A 13,396-nucleotide genomic window follows, 5' to 3' on the forward strand; every position below is an offset into this window, starting at 1 on the left:
TTAATGAGCACCACGGTCTCTGAGCATATGAGACACTGGTGTTGTGCTCCAGTGGGCAGGATGAACATGATCCTGATAGCCGATGTGATCAAGAATATAGCAACATTAACTGGGTCAAGCTGGAGCTGCCGAAGTATGCTACCAGCAACACAGAAACATTAACAACCGGAAATGACGTGCTTACCGTAAACAGCCCACTCCTGTCAAACACTGGCAGTCTAGTCTTCTCTCCCGTATCGCTAACTCGTCTTTCCGTCTGTCTCTCGCCTCTCATCTGTCTGTATTCAGAGTCGCAGTGTTTGCCGGTTGGAATGCACAGATTTGATTGGCTGAGTAGCATCACGTGGGATGGCTTAATTCGCATGGAATTGGTCTGTGAGTTTCCTGAACCGCTAAACCAGTGCCGTAAAAATGAGAAAAGCTTCGCCGGTTAAAATAGAAGCGCCCCGTCAAAATTGAAAATCCCTCAATAATTTATTGATTATAGGTCCGGGTCCGCCTGTTGGTGACCTATGCTCTATTAGGAAGAAACTGTTAAACATAAACACAAAAAGAGCCACTAGATGGCACCTCACTACAACAACATCTTTACTTTCCTCACCTGCAAAAAGCCTTCAGATGCGTTCGTTGTTTGCCTAACTCACGGGGAAGGCAAAATGTCGCCACACTGTGACTTCGGGAAAGCAGAAAGATTTTACACTTCTGTTGTTTCTCCGTCATCCCTGACTCCGGCTGTGCCCAGGGTGTCTCGGAAAATGCACGCTGGGTTTTCTTTGAAGTGTTGTTGTTTTGCTTTTTCTGCGCACACATGCTAGTAGGCAGCAATGAAGAGAAAAGAATACTGCGAGTATCTCGGATCCTACTTTAGATTCGAAGGTGTCATGGAAAGCTCATTTTGATCCATTTTCGATGGAAATCGTGACACCTCTACTCTGTTCATTATGACAGTTCAACTTGTAGCTTTTAACTCTAAATGCTACATCATGGCTCTCTGTCTGTCTGTCAGTGACCGTCTTCACAGAGTCTCTGCCCTCAGACAGTGGTGACAACATGGCATCCCAGTCGGTTCCCATGGTAACCACCTCCACCGGGATGGCTTCTGCTGCAGATGACGGAGATGAAGTCTTCATGGACCAGGAAGGAGACGGGTGAGCAGCTTAAGAACATTCAGATTGTAAATGACTCGTAAGGGTTTTGTCCCTTTGACTTTATCAGAATGTTAACTTCAAGAAAATTCTGCTCAGTTTTTTAGGATGGAGTATTTGTGTTTTTAGTACAGTGTTTGTGTTTTCCAGTCCTGGTATTGAATCTTCTTTGGAGAGCCAGACAGACATGGAGTCAACAGGACAGCAGAGTGACTATGCATCACTGCCATCTACCAGCCAAGACCCGGGTAATATATTCTGTTCACTGACATCTTTAAGCTTTTCATTATGAACCAACGTTTTCTGGCAAGTAAACAGAACTTCAGTGACTATAGTCACAGGGCTGTGTTTCCTTTTTCTCCTTCTAACATGTTAGCTTCCACGTCATCACTTTTACTGGTTTCATGGACTTGAAGGCTGAAATGAAATATGGCTGCAGAAAATATTCTGTGTATGGAACTAGTTTTTCAGCCAAATGAATCGTAACTACAGGCAACAACTTACTTTGGTTGTTATGCTATGACACTGAAATTGAAACCACAATTTGTGGATCTGGACAATTGGACTTTCATCACAACTATAAGAATCATTTAGCATCTTTAAAATCGAAATATCAGCAGCTTTCTGATATGTTCAAACCACCTTGTGTTCAGCTGAATGTTTTTGTCCTAATTGATATGACGGATGTCAGCAGTTTGCCGTGTTGTAAGTATATCATGTCCTGATGTGATGGGCCTGTGTTCAGTCAGTCTCACTGCTCATCTCTGGCTCTGTCCACAGACACCAGCAGTGCTGCTCAGCGGCGCACAGTGACCAGTCTGATGAGCAGCCTGTCAGGCAGAGGAACCAGAGGAGGCAGGATGGAGGCCCGGACGTTACTCAGCCGCAGAGGTAAGACCGTAAACATTATGCAGGGTATTAAGATCCGCTTGATAATCACGCATATTGTACATGTGCAGAATAAACTCCAGTCACTCGGTGGGTAATGATGAAGCTGTTTATTGAAGTGCAAAAAGCAGAAAGCAGCATAAACATGGGCACAGTAATAATGTGGGTAACAATCTCGTGTCAGTCTGTTTGTCCTGCCCTATAGCTGGGGTGGTGACAAATTGGTCACAATCATGAACAGTGATCACATGGATCATCTGTCATTCATTGGGAAGCTTCTCCTCACGTTTGCTTTCAGGTACTTTCTCTCGAGGAGGAAGGGGAGGAGCCATGGGCAGAGGGGGCTTGGCCTAATGATGATGTCACCAGTAGTCATCTCCTCCCATATTGAAATGAAAAGACGACGCTTATCCCCGGATTCTTATTTTTGTTGACTTTTGAGACATTCAGTTTTCTCAATGAATCTTCTGTCCAATCCAATAATCACACTATTACACAAGACATAGAGCTTTGTACGTGCACGGTCCTTCCTCTGAGAAATGTACGCTCACATTGTGAAGTCCAGTGCGTTTTTAGTTGTGTGTATTCATGACAGCATTGTCATTTTGTTAGTATCTTCATTTTGCTCTGTCTTTAGGCTGTCAATACACGTTTTAATAATAAAGATGAATAATGAGAAGCAGCGTTATGTGTTTTTAATCAGCGATGATTTGATGATTGATGATTTGATGACCTAAGATGCTTAGGGCTTTTAAATGACCAGGATGTGGCATTTTCACTGTCTTACTTCCATATTTTGACATAAAAAAAGTGACCTGGGATGGAGTTTGACACAATTAGCGCTGAAACAATTAGTCGATTAATCAATTGGTTGATCACTAGAAAAAAAGGGTGGAGCTGTTTAAATTTGTGATGGTATTTAGTTGACATTGTATGAAAAATGTACTTCTGGGAATTCAAAATTATAATATGAATGTATATGAATATAGTAAGTTGTTACATTCTGTGCAGAAGACTTGTTTACTAAGTAGAATTAGTTGTCCTGATATACCAGAGCAGGGCCTCTGTCTCCTCGTCAGGATGTTCTTAGGGACAGCTCAGCCAAACTCTGATAGAGTTGGCTGGGGGGGGGGGGGTTAGCATTTTGAGCGGCCATGTTGGCGAAGTTGGTAGCCGCAGCAGCAGTGCTGATGATGGGGAGGGGTCGGAGGGCTGATGATGGGGGAGGTTTGATCAGCACAGGCAGGTCACCTGAAATGCGGATGCTGAAGAAGAGAGCTGCAGAGAAGACGGAAGAGTTTCAGTTCAGACACAACCAGCCAGACTCGCATTTCATATTACTCATTACATATTACATATGACATACTCATTACTCATTACATATTACTCATTGCACATTACATATTACACATTACTCATTACACACAGTGGTTGAAGAACTATTCAGATCCTTTTCTTAAGTAAAAGTACCAATACCACACTACAAATTAAAGTAAAACTTCAGTGAAAGTATGTAGGTATAATCAGGAAAATGTACTTAAAGTATTTAATGCAGAAAAATGTCTGATATTATATCATCAGATTATTATTACATTAATGTAAAAGCTACATTTTTACCATTTTGTCTAAGACTGCAACTAATCGGCAGAATTCTTTCTCCATTAATTGATTGTTTGGTTTGTAAAAATAAATAGAGGGAAATTGTAAATTCACATTTGTGAAGCTGGAACCATGAAATGTTTTTACATAAAGAAATGATGTGTTTCAGCTGTACTTGTATAAACTGGCAGTAATTAGTAATCTGTAAAGTAACTAAAGCTGTCAGATAAATGTAGCGGAGTGATGAAAGTACAATATTTTCCTCTGAGATGTAGTGGAGGAGAAATATAAAGATGCATGTAAAGAAAAGATTCAATTAAAGTACAAGTACCTCAGAAATGTACTTAAATACAGTAGTTGAGTAAATATACTTAGTTACATTCCAGCACTGATCACATCACACAGCACATAATGAAACCTGAGCGGTGCAGTGAATATTTATAAACTACTTTTCACTCCGTTTAACTCTATGACACGTTGACTAACAGCCTCCGGTCATATTGCTTTAATAAGAATAAAGAGCATGCACACAGGACGGTTCTTACGTCCAGAGAAGATGTAGAGCTCGTACAGGTCACTCCTCACAGGGCTGGGCATGGATAGGGCAGAGGTGACCGGGGTGGGGAATCCCTTCAGAGACACTTTGACGTTGATCGCTCCACCTAAAAGAACTTATGGATTTGAGAAATAAGAACAAAGGCATTTAAGAAGTGCACACTCACTTTAAAAGCCATTTGATTAAGTTAACCCAATAAACTTAAGGTTTTATGTAAAGTTTTTTGTAATTTATTGCAAACTAACTTCTCATTAGGAAAATAAAACGAACTTAATTATGATAAGTGGTTGGTTAGTGGTGAGCACAGCTGCTCCGGTGGGTTGGTGCCTCTAGTGGATGTTCTTGGTTTTTTGATGAATTCATGTCCCCTATGCTGCAACTTTTGCTGGATTCTTTTTTTAAACAATGCCCTGGGCTTTTGAAGAAACATTTTGGGGGAAATGCTTTGTTATGCGACTGACCAGCCTGGTGAGTGAAACGTTTCTTTGGGGAGTTGCTTGGTTTCTTGCTGCAGGACGGAGTGCTGCCCTGTGGGAAGAAGAACCTCTGCATGGTGTCTCCTGAAAGACAAACATGGAGAGCTACCGTTGGTCAGGTCCATAAACTCAAACAGCATTAAGCATCTATCTGCAGGTGTAGTTGTGCCACTGTCTCTGTGTGTAGCAGTGTCTTCCTGTATTCCTCACCGTTCTTAAAGAAGTATACAGCCTCTGCTCTGCTCCTGGTGGCTGGCACTGCCAGCGCAGTGCTGATGCTTCCTGTCAGACCTGGGAACTCAGAGGCCAGAGGTTTGGGGAAGCCCGGCTCCATCACCATGTTCCTATCTAGACGCCAGTACTGCTCTCCCTGCAGCGGCGGGTGAGGAGGACAGATGGTGACAAAGAGGCTGACTGCTGACTGACCTCCATCACATTCAGTATACTCAACTATAGAATTTTTACCAACACTGCTGTGTCTCCCCTTCAGACCTGGGAAATAATTTGTTTATAATAATAATAATAATAATATTGTTTGAAAATCATAATTTGAATTTGATGCCACTGTAAATGTTTATCTTGAAAAGAAACTGGGATTATATCACATTTAACTCTCCAACAAGTAGACTAGTTAAGACTGGACCCTGAAATCTATAATCTGGCGTTGTTGTGATGGTAATATAGTAATAATAATCCAGTATCAATAGTAGCAGTACAACAAGTGTTGCAGTATTAATATTATTTATAGTGGTGGTGGTAGTAACAGCAGCAGTAATAGTTTGTACCTTGATGATGTAGGTGTTTCCGTGACAGTTGCAGCGTGTGAAGACGGTATCGATGGGAGAGGAGACACCCAGAGTGTCTGTGATGCTCTGTGGACGACCAACTGAGCGACTGACAGGGTCCACTGACCAGAGCAGCTCACCTGAAACGCACAATGTTTACACAGGACACTCAGACTTCATAGAATCTCATATTAACACATCAATCACACTAAAATCACACACATACAAAATACAGTAGGCTATATAAACACTAAATTGACACAATGTGCTTACATATCCTTGAGTCACTACACAGTTAAATATATGTAGAAACAATACAATACAACATTATCCATAAGGCCCACTGCACGTGTTCGCAGCAACACACACTGATACGGACCTTTAAATATCAGTATGGTCCCGTTGCTAAGAGCAGTCAGTCCATCGATGGGAGAATCACTGCATAGGTTGACATCAGCAAGGAGTCCTACACACACACACGCACACACACACACACACACACACACATACACACTTTATCTTACACACTAAAAATCAAGAGGATCAACGACACCTTATCTTCAGCAGTTTTGTACCCATGGGTGCTGGGTAAAGTTTACTCATTTGTGTGTCTGTGGTAGTTGATCTAGTGTTTTTAACAGAGTAATTTTTACTATGTAAAACTTTATACACAGGTACATGTGTCCTACCTGTCCCTGGTCCCTCTGAACCTCCTTCCACCACAGAGAGACCTAAGGCCTGGGCTACTTCCTGCAAGGTGCTGGGCCTGGAGCCTGCTGGGCCACTGAGACCTAGGAACATAAAAAAAACATTCATTAATTGCAATAAATCAAATGAATACTTTTGTTTAACTTATCTAGAATACAATTAATAATTTCACTCAATAAATTGTAATTTAAGAAAACATTTATTTTTGTCTTTTACAATTATTTTAAATTCATCCTGATCAAATTTAACAAATGTTGCATTGAAATAATATTTGTATAATGAACCTTGACTTGGTCCAGATGGAGCCACTCCCCCAGGTGACAGCAGCGGGTGGACAGGACCAGAGGGACTGACAGGAGCACCTCTGGCCAGAGACGGAGCACTGTTGCTGGACAGAGAGGAGCCAGGTGCTGGTGAGTCTGGAACTCCACTATGAGAGGAAGGGTTACTCACACCTGTAGGAGAAAAAGGGAAGAAGATTGTTGTCAGTGGTTTGAATGCACCTGGACACTGAGCCCCGGGGTTTTCTGAGCAGGAAGCCCTTCATGTTCTTCATGTTACCGTAATGTAACAGCATTAATCATGATACAGAAACAGACACATTGACAGGTTTAGTGAACGAACATGTTGTTCTCGGTGGATAAACACTGGGTCCCTTTTGTATTTAAAGTCTTATCTGTACACTAGGAGAGTTTCAGTGAGTAAAAACCTAAGCAAGCTGGCACACAATGTGAATGATTGAATAATTAGCAATGTATGGGAAACAACAACAGGAAGTTGAAAAAAACATTCCACTATTAAGATTAAATCTAATTAGCTAGGGCTTCATCAACATGGTCGGCTTAACCTGTTGGAGAGCCCAAACATTTGCTGTTGGGTCTCTCTCTACGATGGAATTGTCTGTAGGTTAGCATTTTGGGAAATCTGTTTTCTTGCATCAAATAACAGTTTGATGAGAGGATCGAAACCATGTCTGTACGTTCGTGTGCTGGATACTGAACCCCAAATCTGCCCGATGGCCTGAGGAGGATATGGCACCTTGTGTGGAAGCCTCTGTGTGAATGGGTGAACGCTAACATGTGTTGTAAAAGTGATCACAAAGACTGGTTAATGAAGAGGTTGTATTACCTATGGACAGAGCAGGATACCTTTCACCAAAAGCATGTATTTAGCTATTGTTATACTTTACTTATACTTACATTTCCCCAACTAACTTGAAATGATTAAAATTCAAAAAACAATCCATAGGCAACAATACATTTCTACATGCAGGGGTATTAATAAAAGCTTTGTGTGTTTTTGTGTATTTAAGGAATGATGAATAAAGAACAAGTTCAGCATTAGAACAACATCTACCTGTGTACCATTCCTCGCTCTCACTGTTGGAGTTCGTCCCACTCCGCTCTGATTTCCGATTTCCTAAAGAGGAGAAAATAATGAAAAAGGGAAAAATACTGATTTGATTGTGAAGACACACCTGTTATCCAACATCAGTTAAGTTAGATCTGGTAAGTGACAGCAAATTCCAGTATATATGCTGCAATGGCCGTGAAAGGGAAGCTCTTCTGCTGGTTGGTTAGTTATTATTGATGGATGCTAACCTGAAGCTGCCGCCTTTAGAGGCTGGAAAGTCCTGGTGTGTGAAACTGTCACGCTGGCGTCTGAGAGAGAGAAGGTGGACAGAAGCACTCAGATCAGGATATTTTGTCTATTTAACACTCACACTTATAAAAGCTTCATTATGTCTTTAAACGCCACTTTAATTAAGTATGTGTTGCTAAGTCACAGTGGGGCAATATGTATAGGCTCCTGCTGTTGCTGTAGCTGTGTTGTTGGCCATTACCGCAGTGTAGCTGGTAGTCAGGACAACAGGTGTTGTAATGGCTGCACTGTGGATCACACTCACAACGCCGACCGCGGCTGAACGTCTCCCCACAGCGACCCTGACAGGACTGAGCTGAGAACAACAGACCAACAGACATCAACACGTTCTTTCAACTGTCTGAACTGTAAAGCTGCATCATCCAGTGTTGGCCACTCGGGCCAGAAGAACTTGACACAAGCCGACAGACATAATGCCCTGCCCCATAATACTCCCCCCATGAAGTTATTATAGATATCACGTTAGCAAACAGTTACACATTTTCACATCCAGCAGACACACAGCAAGCATTCAGATGAAGTCGGGTTTTTGCCACAAATTCTCCTAAGAGGTTAATTTTGGTCTCCACCAACTCCTGAGAAAAAACAATCTAGTCGCTTACTTTGTCTGTCTGCCATTTAGTGCTGAGGAGGTATAATGTAGTTTATTAGAGTTTGTTTGCTGAGAGTAGCTGCCTGATTGAGCTGGAAACAGGTTAGCAGAGAGCATTGAAACTTAAACGTACATCAGATGTGCAGTAAAACCAAAACAACAGGGGTTGCAAGGTTTATAGAAAGCTAAACAATGAGCTACAGAGGCTCAAACGTTCTTCAAAAGGTTAAAGGTTCATTCAAATCAAGTTGAAATAAGAAAAGAGCAAAACAAGTTCAATAATGAATAGAAACCACGAGGTCAAAGAAGCTTTAGGGTTCCATAGAGCTGCAGAGTTGGATGTTCATATTAAAAAGTCTATTTATAAAGCATAAATCTTATGCTGCACGGACACATTGTTTACAGTATGTGTACTCATTGTCTAACACCTGTCTTTAGTCTGTTCTACTTACATACTACGTATCGTGGCTATACTTTGTGACACTACCACATCATAAGTCACACAGATGAATCAATAAGATGCACTTATATATCTTGATCTGTTGAGTGTTGTACCAGTGGTGCAAGTAGCCTGAAAGTCGAGGCAGCACTCATTATGTCGCAGGCAGCTGAAGTCGCAGGTGCACTGCTGTCCTCTGGTGAAAACCTCGCCACAGCGACCCACACAGCTGCCTGCAGAGAGACAGCATGTGTGTGTGGCATTTCAGTAATACTTCAGTTTTCATTCACAAGGCATTGGAAGTGTGTAATATGGCATCATAACTTAAGGTATCATCAATTGGACTGTAAGTATTATGTATAGAATATTATATATTAGATGCGTTTAGCTGCATTATTAGACATTTTAAGTCATAGTAGGTGTGTTACCAGATAATATAAAGCATAGCAGCCATTATAAATGATTATATGTTTATTATGAGACTGCATTATCAAATGTGAATTGACTAGGTGTCATGCAGATGATATCCCAACTTCATTAGTAAACCTTTGTACTATAGTAGGTGCATTACCAGATCGTATATCAGGGATATAATAGAATTATTAGAAACATTACTAGACAGGTATGCATCAGAAAGACATTATAGCAGATTAAGAAGGTTAAATAAATGTGTCGTACCCGGTCCAGCAGCAGCAGTGTAGGTCACAGCGAGGCCGAGCAACAGAAGCCACAGTGACACTTTCATCGTCCTCGTCATCGTTTTCACCCAAAACTCTGTCTGAACCGAATCTGAGCCCAACAACGATCGTTATACACGTAGAGAGACGAGAGAATCAGAGGTTTCCTTCTCAGTGCGGCACCTCTCCTCGTCTTCTCTCAATCTGTCAGTCTGCTGGTCTTTTATACGAGACAAAGGCACTGAGGCAGGACACTTTTAATTAGCATCACAGACAAACACACACTCATACGACACCCACAGGCTAATTAAAAACTGACAAGATGTATTTAAACTTCCCACATCGGCAATAAATGAACTCCTACACACAATACCCCGTTTCAAGACCAGACATGGAAAGTAACTAATTACAAATAACCACAGTTACTTTTCGGTGTATTTAAGGTTGCACTAAAAACCCTTATTTTTTAACATTTGTATTTTTTAAATATATTCTACTTTTTATAATATCAAATAATTGAGTAAGTTAGCATTAAATTAATCAAATAGATTATAATACTTAAGTACAATATTTCAGTTTTCCCCCACTTGTGTAGCTTTGCCCACATGTGATATTCCTCCTTCCTGTTGCCTTAGGACACATCATCTCTTGAGAAACGAGCCAAAACTGATGTAATGTGGTTTTGACAATTATTCAGTGGAGTTTCAGTGGTTTAGCTCAGTCTGTGGGTCACTAACATGTCTACATGTGGGTCACTTTGATAAGGACAGAGTGAAGGGAGAGAGCCAAAGAGAGGCTCAATCTGGTGAGGCGTTTACTTTACTGTGATGTGGATAGATGCTTACTTTTGGATTTATTCATCTCTTCCATTATTACATTATGACTAGCTAAGAAAAGGACAAAGAAAAGAGACGAAGGCTAATGAATGCAGAAATATTGTTAATGTGACTCATATTGTAAAGTACAGAAACTAAATATTACAAAGACCATCTATTCTTTGTGAACACAGAATCAAAGACATCAGACAATATCCAAACAATCAAGATTCCAGGACATTTCCTACACAAAATGAGCTCTAACTATACATACTGGAGGTGACATAATCTAACTGATCACAACACTGCTGGAGTTCAGTGTGCATCAATAAAATCAGATCGTGAAGCTTACGCAATAAAACAAAAATAACCGTATTGTTATCACATCACCAAAGTTCTATACTTTGGGCATGTAATGACCAATGTAATGACAACTTAGCCATTTCTATGACAATTTAGCAAAGTCCATCCGCTGAAGAAGATGATATGCGGTTGAAAGCTCTAGAAAAAACTAGGAAGTGGACTTTGAGTTACGATTATTTGGTGGTATCCAAGGTGATGTCATGCTTAACTGTGACACTATTGTTTATTAACTTATATGATCACAAATCACAATAATAATAATAATAATAATAATGTTTTTTTCTAAAGAAAGGGAAAGGAAAGGAGAGACCCTGCCCGGAGGAAGCCCGGGGCCCCCGTCTGGAGCCAGGCCCAGAGGGAGGGCCTGACAGCGAGCGCCTGGTGGCCGGGTTTGCCACGGAGCCCGGTCGGGCACAGCCCGAAGAAGCTACGTGGTGCCTCCCATCCATCCATCCTGTGGGCCCACCACTCATGGGAAAAACCGCTGGGGTCGGGTGCGCTGTCGCACGGGTGGCAGTGATGGTCAGGGACCTCGACGGACCAGACCCGGGCAGCAGAGGCTGGCTCTGGGGACGTGGAACGTCACCTCTCTGTGGGGGAAGGAGCCGGAACTAGTGCGGGAGGTGGATCGCTACCAGTTGGATCTGGTGGGGCTTACCTCCACGCACAGTCTTGGCTCTGGAACTGTACTCCTGGATAGGGGTTGGACTCTATTCTTTTCCGGAGTTGCCCAAGGTGTGAGGTGTCGGGCCGGGGTGGGGATACTCACTAGCCCCCGGCTGAGCGCCGCTATGTTGGAGATTATCGCGGTGGACAAGAGGGTCGCCTCCCTACGCCTTCGGGTTATGGGGGGGAAAACTCTGACTGTTGTTTGTGCCTATGCCCCAAACCGCAATTCTGAGTATTCGGCCTTCTTAGAGACCCTGAATGGAGCCCTGCAGGGGGCTCCAGTAGGGGACTCCGTAGTCTTGCTGGGAGACTTCAACGCACACGTGGGAAACGATGGACACCTGGAGAGGCGTGATTGGGAGGAAGGGCCTCCCTGATCTAAACCCGAACGGTCGTTTGTTGTTGGACTTCTGTGCTAGTCATGGAATGGCCATAACAAACACCATGTTCGAACATAAGGATGCTCATAAGTGCACGTGGTACCAGAGCACCCTAGGCCAAAGGTCAATGATCGATTTCGTAATCGTATCATCTGATCATGAGGCCGCATGTTTTGGACACTCGGGTGAAGAGAGGGGCGGAGCTTTCGACTGATCACCATCTGGTGGTGAGTTGGATCAAGGGGTGGGGGAAGGCTCTGGACAGACCTGGTAAACCCAAACGGGTAGTGCGGGTGAACTGGGAACGTCTGGAGGAAGCCCCTGTCCTGGGGATCTTTAACTCACACCTCCGGCGGAGCTTTTCAGCCATCCCTGTGGAGGTTGGGGGCATTGAACCTGAGTGGGCGATGTTCAAAACCTCTCTTGCTGAAGCTGCGGTGATGAGCTGTGGTCTGAAGGTCTTAGGTGCCTCAAGGGGCGGTAACCCTCGAACACCGTGGTGGACCCCGGTGGTCAGGGAAGCCGTCCGACTGAAGAAGGAGTCCTTCCGGGTTATGTTATCCGTGAGGAACTCCGGAAACAGTTGCAGGGTATCGAAGGACTAGAAGGGCGGCAGCTTCTGCCGTGTCAGAGGCAAAGCAGCGGGTGTGGGAGAAGTTTGGAGAAGCTATGGAGAAGGACTTTCGGTCAGCACCAAGGTGCTTCTGGAAAACCATCCGGCACCTCAGGAGGGGGAAGCGAGGAACCATCCAAGCTGTGTACAGCAAGGGTGGGACCCTGCTGACTTCAACTGAGAAGGTTATCGGCCGCTGGAAGGAGCACTTTGAGGAACTCCTGAATCCGACTAACACGCCCTCTATGGTTGAGGCAGAGCTGGAAGCTGATGGGGGATCATCGTCAATTTCCCTGATGGAAGTCACTGAGGTAGTCAAACAACTCCACAGTGGCAAAGCCGCAGGGGTTGATGAGATCCGTCCAGAAATGCTGAAGGCTTTGGGTGTTGAGGGGCTGTCTTGGTTGACACGCCTCGTCAACATTGCGTGGAAGTCTGGGACAGTGCCTAGGGGTTGGCAGACCGGGGTGGTGGTTCCCCTATTTAAAAAGGGGGACCAGAGAGTGTGTGCCAACTACAGGGGTATCACACTTCTCAGCCTCCCTGGTAAATTCTACTCCAAGGTACTGGAAAGGAGGGTTCGGCCGGTAGTCGAACCTCTGATTGAAGAGGAACAATGCGGATTCCGTCCATCCATCCATTCCATCCAATCCCTGTACGCCCAAAGCGAGAGTTGTGTCCGGATACTCGGCAGTAAGTCGGACTCGTTTCCCGTGGATGTTGGCCTCCGCCAGGGCTGCGCTTTATCACCAATCCTGTTCGTGATTTTCATGGATAGGATATCGAGGCGTAGTCGTGGAGGAGAGGGGTTGCAGTTCGGTGACCTGAGGATCTCATCGCTGCTCTTTGCAGATGATGTGGTCCTTATGGCATCATCGGTCTGTGACCTTCAACAGTCACTGGATCGGTTCGCAGCCGAGTGTGCAGCGGTTGGGATGAGGATCAGCACCTCCAAATCTGAGGCCATGGCTCTCAGCAGGAAACCGGTGGATTGCCTACTCCGGGTAGGGAATGAGCCATTACCCCAAG

General features: G+C 43.7%; 2 protein-coding genes across 2 annotated transcripts in view; one reads left to right on the forward strand and one right to left on the reverse strand.

Moving 5' to 3' along the window:
• LOC115022433 (nucleoprotein TPR-like) overlaps window positions 1–2,712 on the forward strand; it is a gene marked incomplete at its 5' end in the record, with an annotated part of 37,684 nt that extends 34,972 nt beyond the window's left edge. Inside the window, 4 exons of the mRNA XM_029453407.1 lie at window positions 1,007–1,148; window positions 1,296–1,393; window positions 1,926–2,036; window positions 2,332–2,712. Coding sequence (XP_029309267.1) covers window positions 1,007–1,148; window positions 1,296–1,393; window positions 1,926–2,036; window positions 2,332–2,387 — 407 coding nt within the window. The remainder of the gene's footprint in view (window positions 1–1,006; window positions 1,149–1,295; window positions 1,394–1,925; window positions 2,037–2,331) is intronic.
• Window positions 2,469–9,683, reverse strand: prg4a (proteoglycan 4a). The gene is made up of 13 exons (XM_029453152.1): window positions 9,529–9,683; window positions 8,967–9,083; window positions 8,001–8,114; window positions 7,759–7,818; window positions 7,514–7,576; window positions 6,442–6,612; window positions 6,139–6,240; window positions 5,829–5,915; window positions 5,450–5,589; window positions 4,875–5,034; window positions 4,650–4,748; window positions 4,178–4,303; window positions 2,469–3,311 (listed from the first exon to the last, which is right to left on the reverse strand). Exons 1-13 carry the CDS (start codon window positions 9,605–9,607, stop codon window positions 3,109–3,111), a joined length of 1,521 nt encoding a protein of 506 aa, XP_029309012.1. The 5' UTR covers window positions 9,608–9,683; the 3' UTR covers window positions 2,469–3,108.
• Between the last annotated feature and the right edge of the window lie 3,713 nt (window positions 9,684–13,396).

Source organism: Cottoperca gobio, chromosome 17, assembly GCF_900634415.1.
Source record: "Cottoperca gobio chromosome 17, fCotGob3.1, whole genome shotgun sequence".
In the NCBI taxonomy this organism is placed as follows: Eukaryota; Metazoa; Chordata; class Actinopteri; order Perciformes; family Bovichtidae; genus Cottoperca; species Cottoperca gobio.

What these genes read in the sequence shown, in the direction of transcription:
- prg4a (XM_029453152.1), bottom strand. Translation starts at nt 9,607, where the DNA reads ATGACGAGGACGATGAAAGTGTCACTGTGGCTTCTGTTGCTCGGCCTC. An exon ending in TGACTACCAGCTACACTGCG is followed by an intron (nt 7,819 to 8,000) that starts GTAATGGCCAAC and finishes TCTCTCTCTCAG; the next exon opens with ACGCCAGCGTGACAGTTTCA. An exon ending in GACCATACTGATATTTAAAG is followed by an intron (nt 5,590 to 5,828) that starts GTCCGTATCAGT and finishes TGTGCGTTTCAG; the next exon opens with GTGAGCTGCTCTGGTCAGTG.